General features: G+C 40.9%; 1 protein-coding gene across 1 annotated transcript in view; it reads right to left on the bottom strand.

The window, feature by feature from the left end:
* hk2 (hexokinase 2) overlaps positions 1 to 14,250 on the bottom strand; it is a 68,816-nt gene that overhangs the window by 31,182 nt on the left and 23,384 nt on the right. The window contains exon 3 of the mRNA XM_029716624.1: positions 985 to 1,133. Coding sequence (XP_029572484.1) covers positions 985 to 1,133 — 149 coding nt within the window. The remainder of the gene's footprint in view (positions 1 to 984; positions 1,134 to 14,250) is intronic.

Genomic DNA, 14,250 nt, shown 5'->3' with positions numbered 1-14,250 from the left:
ATTTGTTTTATTTTCAGTTCTCTCAATTCTGTGCCTACTGAACACAACCCTGCATGCATACATCCCTAGTAGTGGTGAGCGATTAGTGCTTTTTGAGGTCGGTTCGGTTTTGGTTCGATTATTTAAAAATTATCACGATTTATGCTTTTTTGGGGTAAAGCATGAATTGCACTATGCATTATGTGGGTAACACAGAATAAAACAAGCACTAAAAGTCCTATGATGGTAGTGACTGCCCATTACTGCTTATCACAACTATTATTCACATTATTTTAATAACATATTCCATTGTGTTTACTACATTTGTTTCATTTGATGACATTTCATTCCAAGTCAACTCATCTCTATAGAGCTGCTGTCTATGCTCTGACAAAAATCACTATTTTAGTAGTTCTTCAAAAGTAAATAAAGGCCTACTTTTATGAATGCTGAATACCAACTATTAGTTGTCTTAGATCATGTATTTTCTGGTAGAGAACATTTCTGGTAAACAACTTTATTTCATTCCATTTATCAGTTTTGTCAATTTATTGTCTTTTGTTCGAAACACTCCAGTCAATGTTGAATGAGGACCCTTGCATTCTCTCAATCAGCTTCACCTGGAATTATTTTCCAAGTCTTGAAGGCGTTTGCACATATACTGAGCGCTTATTGCTGCTTTTCCTTCACTCTGCGGTCCAACTCATCCCAAACCATCTCAATTGGGTCATGTCTTAAAGTAATGATAGACTTCCATTTCTTTTCGCTTATTTGAGCTGTTCTTTCCATAATATGGACTTAGCCCTATTTGGTAAAAGACTATCCTTTGTATAAACACCCCTACCTAAAAATAAAAATGAATGAGTAGGTGTGTCCAAACTTTTGACTGGTACAGTAGTTGATTTTATTTAAAAAAATGGAATGGAAAAAAAAATCCATAAAAAATGTTGACCAATCGATCATTTTTCTGTCAGGGACATGGTCCACTCCACTCCCCCCACTCACCTCTGAGCCACTGCCCCTCATCAGCTCCTCAGGAATGGCATAGATCTGGTTCTCCATCTCCACCTTCTGCTTCCCATTGTCAGACACTTTCACCAGCAGGACCCGGAAGTTGGTCCCACCCAGATCTAGAGCCAGGAAGTCTCCCTTTTCTGGTGGATAAAACATTTATAAAAAAAAAAATACACACACTGAAGGTTGGCCCCTAAAACATGTCTTTTTCAAAACTTGCTGTAAAGCAATAAAACATTTTTATTTTTTTTATTTTTTTAAATCACACCACACACACACACTACAGTGGTAATTGCAATAGAGATGGTAAAGAATACAAATATATGCTACCAAAGATTTAAGTGGGAATGTGGTGTTTGTCTAGTTAAATATACTACAAGTCTTCCAAATAGACTGAACCACAACTAGCCCTAATGGTATTTTTAATGAATTAGGGCTCTTTTATAAAAAGCGTGTGTGTTTCTAACACAGCCTATCAAAGATGCATAGCTTCAAACAGATATGACCGCAAGCAGCAAGAATGTGATTTAAGCCAAGTCTCTCGAGCCAGATGACTTACACAATTTTAGAAATACCGGCTTTCTGACATCACTGCTTTTTCTGCTTATTGCCCTACCATAAACATCCCCTTAACAACATAGAGGAACTAGTAGCTAGCAAGACGGACATAAGAGGTTGTTCTTAATGACTGTATTTAATGACTATTTTGTGAAGAGTAGTTTTACCACTAGTAGTATTTGAAACCAACCAGTGCCAAGGTTATCTAGCATTTACAGTTTGGTATAATTTTCTATTTGTGATATCAGATACAGACACTTAGAACAAAGTAGGTGGGGTGAAGATGAGGCTAACCCTGCTCTCTTGCCTCCGCTCCAGCCCCTGGTTGCCCACCAGCCTGACAAGCCAGAGAGGCTGCTGGAGATGACACTGTCTGGAGCCAGATCAAAGTTCCCCTGCATGTCCCCTGTCTAACAGCATGCCATCATCGGAAAGGATTACAAACGGCAGGGAAGGGAATACAGTGAAATGATAAGGAATGTCTACAGAAAGGCTTATGAAAACAATCTGTGTTCAACAAGTAGTTGCACAGGTGGTTTAGCAAAAAACACCTATGCAACACTTAACACCTATAAAAAAATAAATGTGGCCCCCTCAGTTCTAGGTACAGTAGGTGTTAAAAGAGTACCCGACTCAGACTCCTGCACTGGTAAACAAACAAACGAGGCTGCAATGGCTGCTGGAGTTTCTCTCCCTCCCTCCCTCGGAACAATACTAGTCAAATACTAGTCGCAAGAGCCCTCACCAGACATCGGCTTTGAAATGTAATGTCTGTTCTATTCATTCTAATTCTATGGTACCAAAATAGCCAAATATCTTTGAATGCCCCATTGAAGGTTTAAGTAACCCTAGTCTCTGGCTCTTCCCTCTCCCCAAGGTAGCAAGCATGTGTTTGGGGCACAGTTGGATGTGTCTGGCGGAGCTGAAGAGTAAGCTGGCCTCTCATCTGGGACCAGCTGCATCACAACACAGTCAGGTAAACGAATCCCTCTCTCCAGGGGTGAAATTAAAGCGGTACGGTCCGGTACACTGTACCAGTAAAACATGAGCCTGTCACAATAATTAAAACAAAATGTAGTAGCCTACAGTTTTCTGGACAACATTTTGTATCATTATCGCATGTCAGAGGCATTAAACATTTGTGACTGGACTTAAACCGGTGGTATAGCCTACACTCCAAAATGCAATGTGATTAGATGAAAACAAATTTGGCCAAAGCAGAGATGAGAGGCTGACACCGAGACACTCGCGGACAACAGGTGACGCATAAATTCTGGTCTACACTTTGTGGTGTTGTGTGTAACAGATGTCTCTTTCCATTCACCAGTTTGGATCAGTGCTTGACTTGGACTGACATATGTGCTGGTACTTTTCAGCTAATATTCTATAAGAGGAACAAGAGCTCCAGAAGCAGAAATATTTTAAGTGTCGGTGTAACAGTGTAGGTTCCGTCCCTCTCTTCGCCCCAACCTGGGCTCGAACCAGGGACCCTTGCACACATCAACAACTGACACCCCACGAAGCATCGTTACCCATCGCGCCACATAAGCCGCGGCCCTTGCAACGCAAGGGGAAACCCTACTTCAAGTTTCAGAGCGAGTGACGTCACTGATTGAAACGCTATTAGCACGCACCACCGCTAACTAACTAGCCATTTCACATCGGTTCTCAGGTCAGGTGAGCTCCTGTCCAAGTCTAGCACTGGGCACTGAGTGGATGAACGTGCACGGGTAGCCTAGTAAAAAGGAGCCCTTTGAAGTGATTGACAAATCAGATGAAAAACATGACCAGTTATGTGTATGCCACAATAAAAGGTAATATCTTTACAACTAGGCCCAGAGAGATCCTATTGAATTAATAGGGATTCTATATGTAACTATATGATTAGGCAGATAAAATGTCGGGGCACGGATATAGGAGGTCCGAGAATAAATTAAATTCTACTTATGTTAGTCAAGTGTTTCAAAGAGGAAAATTACAGACAGGGTGACAGTTACTTAAAGTGTCACAGAAGGTGATCATTTTTTTTGCCTTTATTTAAAAAATGGGTAAAATCACTGAGATCCCTTTCTCTTCTACAACAATCTGACCAAAAAGGAGCAATGAATCAAATGGCAAAGCAAACCAGTGATGTTTCAAACAGAATACACTATTAGCTACTCCTTAAGTTCAATATGTACATACTACTACACCCATTTGGTGTGGTCATATCTAACCCCAGACCCCATGCCTGACTGTTTCCCAGGTTCGCTCTGCTGGCGTTTTCTAGGGGGTGAAGGTATAATGCCCAACACTGCAGGAACCCACAGAGGGGACGTTTCATGATGCGGTGCAGTAGGCGTGTCAGCTCGACACCAACACCCTAGAGGTGAAGGTTTCGGTAATAACTGGCTGTGTCATGTTATAACCTCTGGGTAATAACTGGCTGTTCTAAGTTGTGTATGCTCCTCAGACTGGATGACAGTTTAGGAACAGTACGGGCCTGTACATTCTGTTCCAGTTACCCGGTTATGTCACGCTATAACCTCTGGTCCACAGCCAGTCTGGGGAGCAGAGTGTTATGCTGAATATCAGTGTTTCACAATTGCATAGAGTAGCCGGGCCTCTGGTACATTCGAATGCCTTCATTACATCCGAAATTCACAGCGAAATGATTGGATAATGAAGTAAGATGGCGCTGACAGACATGGCAGCTCTGCTTCTAGCTCCTAAGCAGCTATACAGTATTTTATTTTTGTGTGTCATTTCTTACATTATTAGCACAGAATGTTTGTGTTATTTCATACAGCCAGAAATAACTTTTCGATATCAGCGCGGCAGCAACTCACCAGCATTATGAATCTCAAATATATTTTGATTTAACACTTTGAAATAACACATGGAATCATGTAGTTACCATAGTTTTGATGTCTTCACTATTATTTTACAATGTAGAAAATAGTAAAAAAATTAAGAAAAACCGTTGAATGAGTATGTGTTCTAAAAATCTTGACCGGTAGTGAGTGAGATAGATAAACTCTGCAACAACAAAAAAACATCCCTTTTCAGGACCCTATCTTTCAAAGATAATTCGTAAAAATCCAAATAGCTTCACAGATCTTCATAGAAAAGGGTTTAAACACTGTTTCCCATGCTTGTTCAATGAACCATTCATGAACATGCACCTGTGGAACGGTCATTATGACACTAACAGCTTACAGACTAGAGGTTGACGGATTATGATTTTTCAACGCCGACACTGATTATTGGAGGACCCAAAAAAAAGCCGGTACCGATTAAGATCGGCCGATTTAGATAGATCTATCTAATGACAATTACAACAATACTGAACACTTATTTTAACTTAATATAATACATAAATAAAATCAATTTAGTCTCAAATAAATAATGAAACATGTTCAATTTGGTTTAAATAATGCAAAAACAAAGTGCTGGAGAAGAAAGTAAAAGTGCAATATGCGCCATGTAAGAAAGCTAACGTTTAAGTTCCTTGCTCAGAACATGAGAACATATGAAAGCTGGTGGTTCCTTTTAATATGAGTCTTCAATAATCCCAGTTAAGTTTTAGGTTGCAGTTATTATAGGACTATTTCTCTCTATACCATTTGTATTTCATATACCTTTGACTATTGGATGTTCTTATAGGCACTATAGTATTGCCAGCCTAATCTCAGGAGTTGATAGGGTTGAAGTCATAAACAGCGCTGTGCTTCAAGCATAGAGCCTGCTTACGAGGCTGCTACTGCCTACCACCGCTCAGTCAGACTGCTCTATCAAATCATAGACTTAATTAAAATAAAGACACAGAAATACAAGCCTTAGGTCATTAATATGGTCAAATCCGGAAACTATCATTTCGAAAAGAAAACGTTTATTCTTTCAGTGAAATACGGAACGGTTCAATATTTTATCTAACGGGCAGCATCCCTAAGTCTAAATATTGCTGTTACATTGCACAACCTTCAATGTTATGTCATAATTAAGTAAAATTCTGGCAAATTAATTACGGTCTTTGTTAGGAAGAAATGGATCTCACACAGTTCACAACGAGCCAGGCGACCCAAACTGCTGCATATACCCTGACTCTGCTTACACTGAATGCAAGAGAAGTGACACAATTTCAGGCACCGCATTGATTATATGCAACGCAGGACAAGCTAGTTAAACAGGTAATATCAACCATGTGTAGATAATTAGTGATTGTTAAGATTGGATGTTTTTTATAAGATAAGTTTAATGCTAGCTAGCAACTTACCATGGCTCCTTGCTCTCTGCACTCACGTAACAGGTGGTCAGCCTGCCACGCAGTCTCCTCGTGTATTGCAATATAATCGGCGTCCAAAAATGCCGATAACTGACTGTTACGAAAACGTGAAAATCGGCCTTAATTAAATCGGCCATTCCGATTAATCGGTCGACCTCTACTACAGACGGTAGGCAATTAAGGTCACAGTCATGAAAACTTAGGACACTAAAGAGGCCTTTCTATTCACTCTGAAAAAAACAAAAGAAAGATACCCAGGGTCTGTGCTCATCTGCGTGAACGTGCTTAGGCATGCTGCAAGGAGGCATGAGGACTGCAGATGTGGCCAGGGCAATAAATTGCAATGTCCGTACTGTGAGACGCCTAAGACAGCGCTACAGGGAGACAGTACGGACAGCTGATCGTCCTTGCAGTGGCAGACCACGTTTAACACCTGCACAGGATCGGTACATCCAAACATCACACCTGCGGGACAGGTACAGGATGGCAACAACAACTGCCCGAGATACACCAGGAACGTACAATCCCTCCATCAGTGCTCAGACTGTCTGCAATAGGCTGAGAGAGGCTGGACTGAGGGCTTGTAGGCCTGTTGTAAGGCAGGTCCTCACCAGACATCACCGGCAACAATGTTTCCTATGGGCACAAACTAGAGGTCGACCAATTATGATTTTTCAACGCCGATACCGATTAATCGGACGATTTTTATTTATTTGTAATAATGACAATTACAACAATACTGAATGAACACTTATTTTAACTTAATATAAAACATAAATAAAATAAATTTAGCCTCAAATAATGAAACATGTTCAACTTGGTTTAAATAATGCAAAAACAAAGTGTTGGAGAAGAAAGTAAAAGTGCAATATGTGCCATGTAAGAAAGCTAACGTTTAAGTTCCTTGCTAAGAACATGAGAACATATGAAAGCTGGTGGTTACACTGGCAATACTTTAGTATTGCCAGTGTAACAGTATAGCTTCCGTCCCTCTCCTCGCTCCTACCTGGGCTCAAACCAGGAACACATCGACAACAGCCACCCTCGAAGCAGCCTTACCCATGTAGAGCAAGGGAAACAACTACTCCAAGTCTCAGAGCGAGTGACATTTGAAACGCTATTAGCACACACCCGCTAACTAGCTAGCCATTTCACATCGGTTACACCAGCCTAATCCTGGGAGTTGACAGGCTTGAAGTCATAAACAGCGCAATGCATTGCGAAGAGCTGCTGGCAAAACACACGAAAGTGCTATTTTGAATGAATGCTTACGAGCCTGCTGCTGCCTACCATCGCTCAGTCAGACTGCTCTATCAAATCATAGACTTAATTATAATATAACACACAGAAACACGAGCCTTAGGTCATTAATATGGTCGAATCCGGAAACTATCACGATTATTCTTTCAGTGAAATACGGAACCGTTCCGTATTTTATCTAACGGGTGGCATCCATAAGTCTAAATGTTCCTGTTACATTGCACAACCCTCAATGTTATGTCATAATTATGTAAAATTCTTGCAAATTAGTTCGCAACGAGCCAGGCGGCCCAAACTGTTGCATATACCCTGACTGCGTGCAATGAACGGAAGAGAAGTGACAATTTCACCTGATTAATATTGCCTGCTAACCTGGATTTCTTTTAGCTAAATATGCAGGTTTAAAAATATATACTTCTGTGTATTGATTTTAAGAAAAGCATTGATGTTTATGGTTAGGTACAGTCGTGCAACGATTGTGCTTTTTTCGCAAATGCGCTTTTGTTTAATCACCCCCGTTTGACGAAGTCGGCTGTCTTTGTTAGGAAGAAATAGTATTCACACAGTTCGCAACGAGCAAGGCGGCCCAAACTGCTGCATATACCCTAACTCTGTTGCAGAGGTGAACAATTTCCCTAGTTAAAAGAAATTCATGTTAGCAGGCAATATTAACTAAATATGCAGGTTTAAAAATATATACTTGTGTATTGATTTTAAGAAAGACATTGATGTTTATGGTTAGGTACAAGTTGGAGCAACCTTTGTCGCGAATGCGCACCGCATCGACTATATGCAACGCAGGACAGGCTAGATAAACTACTAATATCATCAACCATGTGTAGTTAACTAGTGATTATGATTGATTGTTTTTATAAGATAAGTTTAATGCTAGCTAGCAACTTACCTTGGCTTCTTACTGCATTCGCGTAACAGGCAGGCTCCTCGTGGAGTGCAATGTAAAGCAGGTGGTTAGAGCGTTGGACTAGTTAACCATAAGGTTGCAAGATTGAATCCCCGAGCTGACAAGGTAAAAATCTGTCGTTCTGCCCCTGAACAAGGCAGTTAACCCACCGTTCCTAGGCCGTCATTGAAAATAAGAATGTGTTCTTAACTGACTTTCCTAGTTAAAAAAAAAAATTTAATTGGCGGCCAAAAATACAGATTACCGATTGTTATGAAAACATGGAATCGGCCCTAATTAAATCACCCATTCCGATTAATCGGTCGACCTCTAGCACAAACCCACCGTCGCTGGACCAGACAGGACTGGCAAAAAGTGCTCTTCACTGAGGAGTCACGGTTTTGTCTCACCAGGGGTGATGGTCGGGTTCGCGTTTATTGTCAAAGGAATGAGCGTTACACCGAGGCCTGTACTCTGGAGCGGGATCGATTTGGAGGTGGAGGGTCCGTCATGGTCTGCGGCGGTGTGTCACAGCATCATCGGACTGAGCTTGTTGTCATTGCAGGCAATCTCAACGCTGTGCGTTACAGGGAAGACATCCTCCTCCCTCATGTGGCACCCTTCCTGAAGGCTCATCCTGACATGACCATCCAGCGTGACAATGCCACCAGCCATACTACTCGTTCTGTGCGTGATTTCCTGCAAGACAGGAATGTCAGTGTTCTGCCATGGCCAGCGAAGAGCCCGGATCTCAATTCCATTGAGCACTCCTCGGACCTGTTGGATCGGAGGGTGAGGGCTAGGGCCATTCCCCCCAGAAATGTCCAGGAACTTGTAGGTGCCTTGGTGGAAGAGTGGGTTAAAATCTCACGCCAAGAACTGGCAAATCTGGTGCAGTCCATGAGGAGGAGATGCACTGCAGTACTTAATGCAGCTGGTGGCCACACCAGATACTGACTTTAGATTTTTTCGACCCCCCCCCTTTGTTCAGGGATTATTCCATTTCTGTTAGTCACATGTCTGTGGAACTTATTGAGTTTATGTCTGGTGTTTAATCTTATGTTCATACAAATATTTACACGTTAAGTTTGCTGAAAATAAACGCAGTTAACAGTGAGGACATTTCTTTTTTTGCTGAGTTTAGAAACGCAAGCATTTCGCTACACTCGCAATAACCTCTGCTAACCATGTGTATGTGACCAATTTTTTAATTTTTTTAAATATTTTTTTAAATGTCTCAAAATCTGTTTTTGTTTGTCATTACGGCGTAGTGTGTCGATTGATTAAATAATTGTTTTTTTCTCATCAATTTTAACATAAAGCTGTAACGTAACAAAATGTGGAACAACTCAAGAGTAATGAATACTTTCCGAATGCACTGTAGCCTAGCTAATATGAAGTGGAAAAAGTAAACTGCTGATTAGCCGGCAGCCAGCGCTAATGGAAAACACTGGAGTATGAGGATGGAGGTTGTGGGGGTGTTATAGTATGCAAATGCAGTGTTTAAATCAGAAAGATTTATTTCAAAATGACAGATCCAGTCTGAAAACTGTCCCATCTACATGTCCTTTTATGTTTTACAGAACACCAGTTATCCAGAATCATGCTACTGAGGCTGAACAATAATTGTTCCACTGCACCAGGGGACAGAGGAGAATGAAAAAAGACCACTCACTATACAGTGGCAGCAGAAGCCCCTGGAGGAGCAATGGCGATGCCTACCATCACCATGGCACCCAGCACAGCATGCAAATTGTAATTTCTTCCCCTCTCTTTCTCTCTCCATCTCTACTGCTGTAGGATGCAGAGACGATGAAGGCAGCGTTCAAGAAGGTAAGTTATTGTCATGTGCACAAGTACAGTGAAATGCCTTTCTTGCCAACTCTTTCCCAACAATGCAGTAATCAATATCAGTAATACTACACCGCTGTGACAACTCATCTACATCCATGGTAATGTGGATGACAGACCCAAGTCAGCCGGCCCCCACTCACACCCAAGTTGTGCCACAAATGCACTCAACTGAATGGTTCTACAAAGTCAACAAGGGTGAGATGCTACAGATCTCCAATGGCATACGTTGACTAGGGATCAAAAGGTTATTCTTACATCCAGGTGACATCTTGCCAATGTGCAAACAATCTCTACAGTACATATTCCTAACTCAATTTCATAAGTCAGAAAATGTGCACGCTTACTGGGCTGAGGTGCACTACTTTCCGGCCTGGTTTGTGAAGGTTAGGAACATTTAACATTTACATTTAAGTCATTTAGCAGACGCTCTTATCCAGAGCGACTTACAAATTGGTGCATTCACCTTAAGATATCCAGTGGAACAACCACTTTACAATAGTGCATCTAAATCTTTGGGGGGGGGGGGGGGGGGGTAGAAGGATTACTTTATCCTATCCCAGGTATTCCTTAAACCAAACCAGAGTGTGATGCTGAATATGAAGATGCCGGTTGTGGGGGTGTTATATTGTGCAAAGGAAGTTTTTAACAAGATATGTTTCAAAATGTCAGATCCAGTCTGAAAATGTCCTTTCACTGTTTACAGAACGCCAGCTATCCAGAGTTATGCTACTGAGGCTGAATAATTGTTCCACTGCACCAGGCGACAAAGGATGAAAACAGAAACACCTTCACTCAATTTCACCCAAAAATGTATGGATTTTTGTACAAGCGCTCGGTTCTCTTTACATTACTAAATGTTGAATTTGATCAGGGGTGTCACTCAATTCATGAAGGGTCATGCGTCTGCTGGTTTTGGTTACGTCCTTTCAATTTGTGTCCAATTACAGGGATACTTCGGGATTTTGGATACAATTTTTATGTCTGTCTGGGAAGATGGGAGTTAGAAGTAGTTTCTTGAGCCAATGCTAACTGGAAGTCTATGGGTATCTGCTAAAATGCTACAGTAGAATGCATGGGTGATTGGTTTATATAAACAGGGCATTCAAGCAGAAACATGAATAACTTCAGTGAAGGGAAACGTTTAGCCTGTAGTAGAGCTAGCTAACTGGCTAATTTATAACAACAACATACATTACCAATGGCTAGTAAGCAAGCTAAAGCTATTATAAGCTTGCTGGATGAATATGGGCTTAACAACGCTCATTAGGTAGCTAGCATAAGTTGCTAGCTACCAGATTGCAACCTGTCAAACGTTGCGGTCATCTAATATGACCCTTTTAGTATAGGTTTGTAAACATTTTGAAATGGTATGATGATTTATGTGCCATAATTATAACAAGATTTTCCTCGCCTCATCCAGAGCAGACTGCCAGTCTTTCTTCCCTGCTAAGCCTAGCTAGCCATCTGCGTCCGCATTTTTACAAGGGGAATCTTTTCCATGAGCACAATTCCCACCCGCATTTTAAGCCCCACCTACCCAAACTCATGATTTGTTGGGAGAATTGTCTGATGTGATCCCCCTCATTTCTAAAAGTCCGGGAAGAGTTAACATCCTACCCAGATCTTGTGGCGTTACCCAAGGTCTGGCTCCTCTAGACTAATTGGAGCGGGGAAGGAATCATGGGTGAGCCTAAAATGAATTTCATTACAGCCACTGAGAGGACTGACCATGAAGCAATAGAATCCTTACCACCACATTCCTCTATGAAAAGTGTTTGGTCTTTTCACCTATTGCCAATAACATACTTATGGCCTTTAAATGTGCTATAGATTTCTCAGAATTTCTCCCCTGTGGGAGCTAGATGAATTGTAACAGCACAACGCTGCAATCTTAACAAAATCTCTTCCTCATCCCACTTCCCCATAACAGTGGAGACTTGCATTTTGAGCCTTTTACTTTCAGTTTTGGTCCACCAGCTTTAAAAACAGTTTAGATGGTACAATGACTCCCTACACTATTCAGTGCTTGTATTCTTCAACAAACTGACATTGAGCGAACAGTGTAGAGTTTTAGCAACCAGGAAGTGACAAAGCGATTTCTACATTGACAGCTTACCCTGGGTTTCCACTAGACAACACAGTCAAAACAGAACAGCTTCCCATTTTGACAACAGAAGCCGGCGGGAGAAATCAATAGGCAAATATCGTAGCCAATCACAACACTGGCGGTTAAGTATTACTGTGAAACACTCATTCCACCATCATTCCCCTTGCCTCCCCAAAATATTTCTAGAAAATTAATCAAATGCCTTTCGTGAAACACTCGCACTTGATGTTTTTCCCCCCCTTACTAGCTCTGACTTTGCTGATAACTACTTTGAGGAAAAATGTACTTACTATGACGCGTAGCTATCTTAATATGAACGCACTAACTGTACGTCGCTTAGGATAAGAGCGTCTGCTAAATTACTCAAATGTACTGCAGCTATATTATACATTCTGAAATTACAATGCAAAAATTTTGTTTTATCAAGTGTATCAACTTTAACTGTTTCATGAGATAAAGTGGTGAATCTTCCAATGGACTGACATTCCGCTTTAATGCATAACAACCAGACAAACAAAATGTTAATTATCACACTCAGAGGTTTTATTCAACTCAAACAAGTATAAAATATATATGTTTCGAATCCTGTCACATTCGTTAAGTGACTAGCCTAACATTTCAATGCCCTTTTAATTTGAATGTCATTTTCAAACTGAGGAATACTTGATCAAAAGGTCAGTCTCAACTTAAGGAACATTTCTTTAGATAGAAAATAAAACCATGACTTGAGAACAAAGACAGTGGGGCAGAGAGAGAGAGTTGAGAGAGAGAGAGATAAGTGGTTCAGTTGGATAGACACTTATCTGCTATGTTGGGGTTTAACGTGCCAATAATGACCCGAGTCAACAGGCTGGGCAAATAGGTTTGGCCTGGTCACCTCTTCAGTCACTAATGATAAATCACCTTCCCCAGTCTCTGAAAGTGTCTTTGATATGCCACCTGCCCCGGTCACAAATCCCTAACACCGGTCTAACTCTGGGAAAACGCAGCTGGGACTCAAGGCTTCACATTACAATGTTCATGCAGCATAGCCCTACCGGTAGAGTGCATGCCCAATTCACAGTTTCCTTATTAGTGGTACACTAGTGTGGATGGATATTGTAACAGAGCTCAGATGTTATATGTGCCATTCTTCACCAGCATACTCTCATTAGCTAAAATTGGTCATTGAATGTAAATTATATTTTTGTGAAATATTTTGGTCTGTAATGTCTTTTTAGTTATGAGTCGGACCCCAAGAAGACTAGATGTTCTTGTGGAGTCAGCTAATCGGGCATCCTAAAACATCTAAAAAGGGGTTAATCAATCAGAAAACTCTGACATCCTATTCATCTCAGCAAATTACAGAACTGTCCATAGTTGAAATGTTTAAGCACACTCCATGCCGCTAATCATGTCCTAAACAAGTACAACGGCCACTGTGAAAAAAATAAAACTTGCGTTCACAATCCTCACCCATTCAACCTATCCTAGATTTACCAAGTCATTACTTCAAAAAAAAAAAAAACCTTCCCGGGGTTCTCATAGGCTTATGTTGTTTTGATTATTGCTTGAACAGTCGCAAAAATTATATTTGGCCGTGCTAGTTGCAAAATTCCTATTTTGGATGCAGCAGTTGTTTGCAGAAATGCTAACGCTCAATGATATAAGCTGGTAGCAAAGTTAGCCAAAGTGCCATTTTACTAGATGAAGTGTTTATTTGTATTGGTATAATGCAGTTGATTTGCAACGATTAACATTTTAAGCAGGATATTCATGAGACTTTCAATCCAATTATAATCCAAAATGTGTGTGAAATACACTCATAAGCAACATGTAAATGCATTTTTTTTGCTGCCGGTCTGTAGACGGGTTGGTTGTTTAACAACAAATCCGGCGTGTGCACAACAGACGGGGTTGACTTAGATTGTTGACACATGTAAACTATATTTCGTATCTAATATTTATTGAAAAAAAAATACATTTGCACAATGAGCACTTCTCTCAAATCGTTACAGTTATTGGTTAGCTAGCTAGTGAATTTTAACCATGTTAGCATAGACGTGACATCAGTCAAAAGACATGGCATCAAGAAAAAGATAAATCTAGCTGAAACGAGCCACCTACAATTTCCCAAATGGCTAGCAACAATAAGTTGCCGCCATCTGGCCATCCAGAATCCCAGTAACACACTGCCTTCTGCCCCACTGAAGTGTGTGCATTGTTTTCATGACGTCAGCTAACCAGTCTATGAGAACTCCCCTGTGTTTCCCCCATGGTACAGTAATTGTGAATAGCAACTCAGAGTATGGGTTGTGCCATTTCGTTGAATAA

Source organism: Salmo trutta, chromosome 27, assembly GCF_901001165.1.
Source record: "Salmo trutta chromosome 27, fSalTru1.1, whole genome shotgun sequence".
Classification (NCBI taxonomy): Eukaryota; Metazoa; Chordata; class Actinopteri; order Salmoniformes; family Salmonidae; genus Salmo; species Salmo trutta.
This window is presented reverse-complemented; position numbering and strand designations above follow the sequence as displayed.